Source organism: Aptenodytes forsteri, unplaced genomic scaffold, assembly GCF_000699145.1.
Source record: "Aptenodytes forsteri isolate BGI_AS27 unplaced genomic scaffold, ASM69914v1 Scaffold10, whole genome shotgun sequence".
Classification (NCBI taxonomy): Eukaryota; Metazoa; Chordata; class Aves; order Sphenisciformes; family Spheniscidae; genus Aptenodytes; species Aptenodytes forsteri.
The window spans coordinates 2,894,476-2,904,321 of NW_008794117.1; the positions used below are offsets into that span (position 1 = coordinate 2,894,476).

A 9,846-nucleotide genomic window follows, 5' to 3' on the forward strand; every position below is an offset into this window, starting at 1 on the left:
AACATTACCCGTCCCCCTGCATTATTAATTTTTTTTTTTTTTTCTTGTCAAAGTGGCCAGTATCAGGCTATACCTGGCTACCTTCAAGCAAAATGGAAATCACTTTCCTACAGACTTTGCATATGAAAATTGAGGTTGCTATAGGAAAAGATAGTAATCACCTTCCATTGTTTTTCTTGGAACTGAAGCCAGGTTGCTCTCAAAGAAGCTGGCTGCATTCTGGGCTATTTGGTTAGGAAATTCAACAGGAAATGATAAGGGAAGGGAACAAGACTGGAGGTGAGGTAAAACTGGTAACATAATCGACAAGCAAAAGAAAGGAAAGTCGTGAGTGAACAGAAACATGAAACTATGTGTTTGCTGTAAAATATTTTTAAGGAGCAGATGGGGTAAAAGAAGGAAACAATGCAATGTGTAAAAAAGAATGAGAAAAGTCTCAGTGAACAGACTACATGGAGAAGGAGACTATCCTAAAGAGAATATGGAGACATACCCTGGACAGATGAGTTGCTACATTGGGTATGCTGGGGGTACTACATTGGAAAATTGATAGCTACAAGATTGGCAGTACAAGCAGAGATGAGAATTGAGTGAATAGAAGAGATCACTGGAAAGAAAAGGAAAAAAAGTAGAAGTCATCTGGAGAGCGACAGAATTGGAGATCTCCAGTGCAGGAGATGGGAAAATAAGAGGCCTCCAACTTTGCTGCATCAGGTGAAAATAATAATATCAAAAGGTGCCCATTCATAATTATGTAATGACTCAAAATGACTGCAGACACAGTAAGGCTCTTCCCAAAAATGTAAAAAAACCCCTGATGTTAGACTATTCCCTGTACTCATACCATAAAGCATGCACACAGCCATGCACTTACACTTAATGGATGTTGTCATTACTATACCAACTCCATGCACTGGTTTGGCAAACTCTCAGTAACCAAGGAATCTAACATCTTCAGTAGTTCAGGATCAGTCTGGGTTACAGTAGATTTTAAGTCTTTGTGAGCGTCTCAAACTTTTGGGGACTAATATTTTAATGACAAATTCTGCTCATTTGTAAAACATTACAATATTTTATTGCACCTCAAATGCCAAAGTAATCACTTTGCCTGGGAATGAAAACATTTCACAAGTATAGAAAGTGTAGCACCTCTTGTCAAAAATTCTGTTTAAAATTTTTAGTGGTGTTTTTTTCACCAATATGCAAATATCTATTGAGTATGTTGGGCTGATTTTTATCATAGGCAAATGTCATTTTGCCTATGATAAAAGGCAAAATGGTGGTGAACAGGAAGGGGTTAAAAAAACTGAAAAGAACGCTGTATGGTAGGAATCATGGTATCCCATCTCACTATACCCTAAACTGTCACACCCAGTCTGACATTACAGCCATGCAAACAGGCTGCAAAGTTCATTATGAGATGATGGTTGGTATCTATCTCCTTTTATGCACAACACACATACTAGGATGCAACGTAACATGCCAGCATGATACAACATCATCACCAGGTAAATAAAGAAGAGACCGCTGAAAAGCCCTTCTGCTGTTTATGTGGGGGCATTCTGGAAGCTGGCATCATGCAAGTCATAAAAATTAGGAAAGATCACAGATCATTATGAGATGATGGTTGGTATCTATCTCCTTTTATGCACAACACACATACTAGGATGCAACGTAACATGCCAGCATGATACAACATCATCACCAGGTAAATAAAGAAGAGACCGCTGAAAAGCCCTTCTGCTGTTTATGTGGGGGCATTCTGGAAGCTGGCATCATGCAAGTCATAAAAATTAGGAAAGATCACAGATTTGGAATTAGTTTTTTACTAGATCATTCACTTTGTTCAAGTTTACTATTTCTATGCACCAGTTGGCTTACAGTTGCAAATGGAAATACTGCCTTACAAAACACAGTATTACTTAAAAATGTCAAACTAAGGTATTTAAAAGTAATATCCACCAAAGATCCGGATTGAGAAATTTATCTCCAAATGCTTTTATTTTTCACAACCTTTTCCCTCGAAAGCAATGCTCAAAATGAAAGTTACTGCTCTTCTCTCCTAACCAAAAAGGATGGTGTTTTCATTAAAAAAAGGACTAATTGCCGAAAGCGGGCAAGGAAGAAAAAAGTAGTACTGAAATGTTGAGCAACCTCTCTCAGCTGGACAGCAATTTGCCCCTTTGTGAGATACTGCCTCAGAGGACTGTTCCTAGCTTCTGAATCTTTGGTGTGTTTGGGCTTCTTTTAAGTAGATTTTCCAATGCCGGTAACAGTATTTTCTGATCAGAAAGCTCTTTTATTTAAGTTAAAATTTTGAAATACTCTCAAAAACTGAAGATCCTTTTAATTATTCAATTCAAAGTCATGTAAGCTGCATTCTGTTCTGAAGTGTCATTATGAGTTGTAAAACGAAGCCTACCAGCATGCAACTCGGTTGATTAGAGAGCAATAAAGACATTGAGATTAAAGTTCCCAAGTCAGAAAATGTATCTACCCATAACTACTTACTAACATAACACTTGGAGCTTTTAGTTGGCATTATAACAGCGTGCCAAGCAAAATGTGACCCCACTAAATATACTCCACATTTTCATCATTTCCCTCTCATGTTGCCACTCCATACACATTTTTCTTCTCTTTCCTTCCATCTCCACATTTCTTTGCAAGTGCATATTCCCATGTCCCCCGATTTCTCACTCTCAAGTCTGACTCACTGGTTCCTATTATAAGCGTTAACAAAATATCCCTTAAATTACTCTGAGAGGACATTGCTCGTGCTATGGGATTTAATGCCCTCCTCTGCAAGCAGAAGTGGCAGCTTACCAATATGCTCCTCACTGTGCAACGTACAGACATCCAATGCCAGACTTTAAATTGCTCAACAGCAAGTTTTAAATCATCCTGCCGAGGAGTCTGTAGGGAGACATACCAGTCTTTCTGCAGAGGGAGATCAATGAGCTGTGGAGACATGCTGGCCAGGAATCTCCCTTTCATCTAGATATACACAGTGTGACACACCAGGTGCCAGCTTAACTGCTATTCTTACGGGAATGGGCAACTTTTACATTTGAGAGACGAGTGATTTTTTTGAGTTTATAGATTATTTTTAATGTGTCAAAGATTTATCGTGGGAGTTAAAGGGTTGAATAAAGTCAGCCAAAAGAAATTCTCAAGCTTAGTGTGATGCAAGATATCAGGGAATTACAGAACTTTACCATCACGTTGATCCTGCTTATGAACTCTCCTCTGCTGGCATCCCTGACACAGTCAGTCTCTGTTCGGTGACATGCCTCTTCATAAAGGCAAGGGCCAGACTGAGCTTATGAGCAATATGTACCTTATGTACACACTTACAGGGCACCTATATCTGTCCCTTCCTCTCTCTCTCCCTCTCCCCCCCCCCTCTAGAAATACAACTTTCTTTCCCCTGTTTAGGTAAATCTTTGCAAGGTTGCACAGGCCCTCTGGAACAGCGAACAATCTGAAGAAATGGAAATACGTCCAGAGCTGGAGTGGACAAATGAGTGTCAGTACCTCATTTGTACCCAGAGAAAGGGAAGGTGGAACTGTGGCCCTGAAAACATGTTTCTGCCTTATTATTGACCGATTTCTAGTAAGATCTGAACTGGCATCTAAGGCCTAATGATATTGATATTCACTTTTGACAGCAATGGAACTTTTCTTTAAAACATAAAAGTTCTTAAAGGACTGACTGCTTTTTGTTACTGCAATGAGCCAGGGTGTATTTCATGGCCCTAAAGAAAAGATGAAGTTGTAGTCCTAAAGATGGATCATTGCTGTTCACACCAATATGAGATTTTTTGATAAATAATGTTATTTTTAGCTACCAAGGATTCGCAAATTCCATATTTGATTGCCATACCCAGCAGTTGCTTAACTTTTTTTTTCTTTTCTTTTTTTTTTTCTTTATTCCCTATTACTTTCTTCCCCACTGTAAAACCTTCTATAAGCCCTCTTTCTCCAAGCCTTTCATACCACCTTTATAAGGCTATTAGCAGCCTCTAGAGTAACCTATCCCTTTAGGAATTTGCTAAGACGGATCATGCTATCTTTGGTGCTTGCTTCTACACAGAGAAAGGGAAGTGTTACGCAGCCTGAAAATAGCTTCAATTTAATCAAAGCACCTTCTTCAGAATAGACCTGCCATGTCTCTGTGTCCAAGGGGAGAACAAGAGAATATTCTTACCTCATTTTCACCTGATTCACCTGCTTATGAGCCATCCCAACTTCTTGGCCTTCAGTCTTGGCAAAAGAATCTATTATTATCCCATATCCCATCCACACTCTTTCATGTGCTTCTGCTTTTCTTAGACTACAGCTCTCAAGAGGATGACTTTCGAAAGATTTTCCCTTGTGCCTACCCTGAACACTATTGCTTAACTTTTTCTTTTCTTTTTTTTTTTCTTTTAAATTGATCATAACTTTTCAAGACTTCCCTCTGTAGGGTTATATTAGGTGTTGCCTCATGAGGTCTTTTATCTTTTTATTCCTAGGACAGGCCATCTTTTCCTGGTTCCTAGGAAAGTTCTGTAGGACTTTGCTGGATGTCAAGAAAAATTAAAATACTTCTTGCTCTCACAGAAGTGCTAGACTGGAATAGTGCACTTAACATTGAATATCTCTACCTCAGAAATATAAAGAAACCAGGTTGGGGGTGAAATAAAGACAGATTAATGAGAAAAGAGTTAATATATTCATAAGTCAGTTTGTACGAGACACTTGCTCTCACTTTTGGCATTTGAAGATTGGTGGTGTGATCCCCTAAGAGTTTTCCTAAGAAGGTGAGACTTTTGCATAGCTGTCACTGCAGCTGTGCGTTATCTGACAATATGTATTCAGAGACTAACATGCATCTCAGGTTATGCAGCAACTGAAATACATGTATAGATAATGAGGATGCCAAACAGGAAGCGTGCAAGGTTCAAAATAATATACTTTTTTTCAAACAACATTGAAAAAGTATTAGGGAAAATATGTAAGCTCTTCTTGGCTTTCTTGCTAATTACATGTAAAGTGCAAACTATACTGACAGATACCTTTCAAGAGTTTTCAAAGTACGAATGCAAAGCACAGACTTCCAGTGACACATTAAATACATAATGAAAGGACAATGGTAACAACAACATTTAAAAAGTCAAAACATGCCCCATTAAGTTTGCTTGTGCTTTTCCTTTCATTTTGTTTTGGGTTTTGGTTTGTTTTTTTTTTTTAAAGTTGCTTAATAAGAAAGAAGTTATATTACTTTGGAAATTTTCATTTAAAAGGATACATCTTTAGGATAGACATAGCATCAGAAATTTCAACCTCCACAAAATATTTTTGAGAACTTTATTAATAACCCAGATAACAATTTCTATTGGAATGCTCCAGTTAGCCTTGACTGCAGTGTGACCACAAAAAAAATAGTACTGTTCAGAAAACCTTTTGGCAGAGCTATGCTTTCACTGTAATTTTCAGGTGCATTTTTCTTTTTATTGCTACTGTATTTAACAGTTTATCATGCATAATTTTCTCTACAGCTGGTATTTTCCAGGTCTGCTTTATTTCAAGTGAGAGAACTGAGTAAAAGCAGTAGAAAACTTCAGAAAAATTAATTTGTTTTTAACCTTGCACCATTTTTCTTCATTTTTTTTTTCTCATCTTCTTGTAAGGAAATACGAAGTCTGACACTTCAATGTTTATCTTTTGCATATAAATGCCTGGCAAACGAATATACAAGTTGAAATACCAAGTGAAAAGTGTTTAAAATAAGAACTGGCTGACTGCTTTCTTTAAAACATTCACTTTTAATCTATCGGTAACAAAAAGTAGTACCAACTTAGGAAATACCATCTATGAAAAGCCTTTGGGTAAATTATTGTAAAACAGCGTGACTCATATTTGCAGAGACTAAATAAGCAACAGCCTCTATTAACAGTCCATATGGAAACTGGGATATAAAATATTCTAGAAACATTGCCCACAGCGTAAAAGTTTATTAAACTGAACACTAAAGTGGAAGAAGAGGCAAAAAAACCCCAAAACCAACCAGGGGGTGAGAAAGAAAGATGATCAGACTAAAAAAGAAGAGGGAATAAAGTTGTTATAATTACTTATAAAATGTATAATTAAAGTATGCTTCATGAGGCAGTAACCTGGTAAATAATTCACCAAAGGTGGCATACTGCAATACTTTAAAAAGAAAAGTCTCACCGTATCTGTCACTTGATTTTGCCGCCAATGAAAAACTACAGAAAGTTACTTTGACCATTAATGTTCTAGCCTGCTCTTCAACTTTAGCAGCAGAAAAACCTTCAAGAACATCAACTAAAGAGGAAAATCTAGTCTCTTGAAATAATGATTTTTATTTCAGTGGCAATAGGCAGATTTCAGATTTCTGTCACCTACGGATCTGTCGATCTAGGCCGAGATTTTGAAAACCATCATGTTGTACATTCTTACACCTTTGGGCAACACTGATTTTTCCATCAAGATTTTTCTCCTTTGACTTCTCAATACCAAGACACCTTCACATCACACCATCTTGTCTTTCACCAAGAAAAGTAGAAATGTAAAATCAAGATAAAAAGCCTAAAGGACAACTTCAGATATCAGGTTGAGGCAAAATATTTTCCACGTAAAGGCTTTGATAAGACAGCTGTTTTACCAAAGAAGATTCTTCATTTTCAGGAAAATAATTTGTCTTACTTGGAAAATTGTTACTCTTACTGCCAATTTGGCCAAAATATTTTAATTCCTAAAAGGCAATGAAGAGAGCTTGACTTTGCCAGACCTGAAACGGCACCATGCCAAACTTTTCTGAGAGGTGAGCACAAACCAAGACATCAAAGGTTTTCAAAGTCTAAACCCTGCCTCAGCTGAACAAACAAAATCTATAGAGGGGAAGATTTAAACTTGATGAGACAAGTAAAAATTAAAATTCAAAACAAAAATCTACCTGTGATTTTCAGGATGGATCATTTTCAGTCTCTATCTCAGTGACTTCCTGGACTGCAGTTACACAGTCTTGTCTGTCCCCCTGGGAAAGTCTCCTTCATCCCATCAGCTCCAAGTCTGGGTTTGGGTCTCTTTGCTGTTCTTCCTAGGGATCTCCCAGTTTCCCACCGCAGGCCCTTTCTCACTGTCCTTTCCCTTCCCTGTCACATCCTGCACCTAGAGCTATTTTGGAGGTTATACATGTTCAGTTCCTTTCAGGCTAAAAACACCCTTGCCCTAGAAGGGACCAGCTGACAGCCACCTTTTTTCTCTGCTGCTTCAACACATCCTCTTAGTGTACACATACATTGAACTGAGAGAGAATTAAATGATTGTATCGCAATCCCATTCTTCTCTTAAGCTTTAGATGTATAAGAAAAATAGGAGGAAGAGGTTTTGTGCTTATTTAGTTAATGTCTTTTAAAGAAAAATATTTTGCGGCGAGAACCCTCTGGAGGATTTTTGTTTGTTTATTTTTAGAAAAATAGCCTAGTATTTTGGAAATGAAAGGACATTTTTTTAAAATCCTGTTCTATAAAAAATACAAGATTAAATTAACCGGTATTAAGTTGGCAGCTAAATCCCTGCATAGTAAACCAAAGATAGTATTTAACTGTCAACTCAATTCCAAAGAGATACACTTAATTACATAAAATTAAGTCAGACAGTCAGTAAAATGAAATAGGTCCCTGGAGAGCTGCTGTACTGTGCTAACATTTGCACCACACTCTTGCAATAGGAGCAGAATCCAGTTTTCTTAACTGTGAGACTGCTTGTTCCAAAATGTATCCACTTACACTAAACATATATGGTATACACAACATTGATCATGTAGGTACCTAAGGAAAGTTTTCAATAACTTCCTAAACCAGTAATCTGATATCTGTGACAATTACATGGGGTGAGTACTCTCGAAAGAGAGGCCTGTTCTTGTCAATTTACCTAAAAGTGGACTGATATCAAACATTTAATGAACACAAAGCTTCAATCCTGTTAATGTTAAGGCTCAGAACTAGTTTCATTATCTGTATACCGAGGTCACTCAAGTTGCTAACAGATGTAGGATTATATAACAGTGTTTACAGTTTTCATGTTTGTATTTGTTTAATTTGTCCTTATACGACATTTATTACTTTTTAAACAACTGATTAATTCTTGGCATAATGTTTATAAACAAAGGGTGACCACAATGCAATATCTGCATGCAGATGAAAGCAAACTTCATAGTTCTTCTAATACATGGACCAGACAGTATGGCTAGGTTTTCAAAACTACTGTCTCATTTCTTTATGCCCTATATACCACACATGCTCATGTCCACGGACTGTGATTTGCAATATGGTTCAGTCTAAGTCTTTTCTTAACACAGGGTCAATTGACTTTTTCCTTCTGTCTTCCTGCTTCCCTTCCTTTTTCCGAGCTTCATTGGACAAATATTTACAATATGTCATGTCTTGATGCCTTGACTTGTTTTCACTAAATATGCTAACGGGAAATCTTTAATCAACTTTCAGACCTGAAACAAGTCTCCCATTCCTTGGATTCATAGTGGCATAGTAGTTACATGCTCTGCCAAAAATATTGTTCAGGTAATGGACCCAAAAAGCTTTAGCACAAATTGATATTAATGTCCCATTCAAAAATTGTGCAAGGGGGGGGGGGGGAAAATTTTAAAAAAAAAAAAAAAAGAAGACTGAGAACACTCCAAAAGGCATTCAATAGGTTGTGTGCTAATGAAGTGAGGCTGACTGGTTTCTGCGCGATTGCTCCCAATAACGTTCTCTGAGAAAAGCCTTTGAACAAACAAACAAATGTACCTTTCTTGAAGAATAAGTTTGTTTTCCTTCTTCCAGAAGTCTTTGAAGTCAGAACTGAATTCATGCCAAATACTGAAGAAAGAATGTGGGGACACCTCTTTCTCTCCCATTTTTGGTTTCATACAGAAATAGGCTGCAGTTTCCAAAAAGCTGTCAAAGAAAGCAAAAACAGGAAATGTTTCAGTACCCACTGATGCAAATTTTTTTTTTGTTTTTCTTACTTAACACTGATGTAGTATTTAATTATTCTTGGTAGCAGGTCTAAAATAAAAGAATACAAAAACATAACCATTCTGAGCTCTTCGTATACAGATAGATACACAATATAAGATGATTCTTCAGCAAAGTTGGGATCTGGCATTTATCGTAGGTTCTGGTTTTGACCAAAATATTTTCCATTTCAAAAGCTAAAATGAATGCACTGTCCACAGCCCTGCAAATCCAGACATCCACACCTGCCCATATACTGCTTTTCTGTTGTGTTTAAAGCTGTTTTCAAAACACAGAGTCAAAGCCTATAAAGGACTGTAAACAAAGTTCTTCAAGCTCTGTTAGATCTATACTACGACACAATTGGGTAGATCGCTTAGGTTGAAGCCTACACAGAAATGTTAAAACCCAAACCTGCTGTGTACTAAACAAGAAATGACGCAACAGAAAACTGGGCCAGGAGCAACTGTGCTAGAAAACAGGTGCTCATCATGACTCTACCAGAACGAGCCGACAACCCCTTCTGAGCACAGCAAAAGTAAAGTAGCATATTAAACACAAAAGCTACACCTCAGGTAAGAACTGCTGCTGAAATGCAAAAGTCATATTTGCAACATGGAATGAGGACTGTGACTGCAATTGAATTTAACAAATTTCTGAGTTTGAATTGCTTCTATTTTATTTCAAATTTAAAAATATGTGGGAATGTTATAGGAAGCTATGGAAGAATTATTTCAAAAATTAATTGCTTGATTAACTAGTATTCCTTTTTTTTTTTTTTTTTTTTTTTTTTTTATTTACTTAGTCCCTATTTTTTTTT

The 9,846-nt window shown here is 37.0% G+C and overlaps 1 protein-coding gene across 1 annotated transcript in view; it reads right to left on the reverse strand.

The window, feature by feature from the left end:
• FMN2 (formin 2) overlaps nt 1–9,846 on the reverse strand; it is a 168,708-nt gene that overhangs the window by 8,695 nt on the left and 150,167 nt on the right. The window contains exon 16 of the mRNA XM_019471242.1: nt 8,817–8,966. Within this exon, the coding sequence (XP_019326787.1) occupies nt 8,817–8,966 (150 nt within the window). The remainder of the gene's footprint in view (nt 1–8,816; nt 8,967–9,846) is intronic.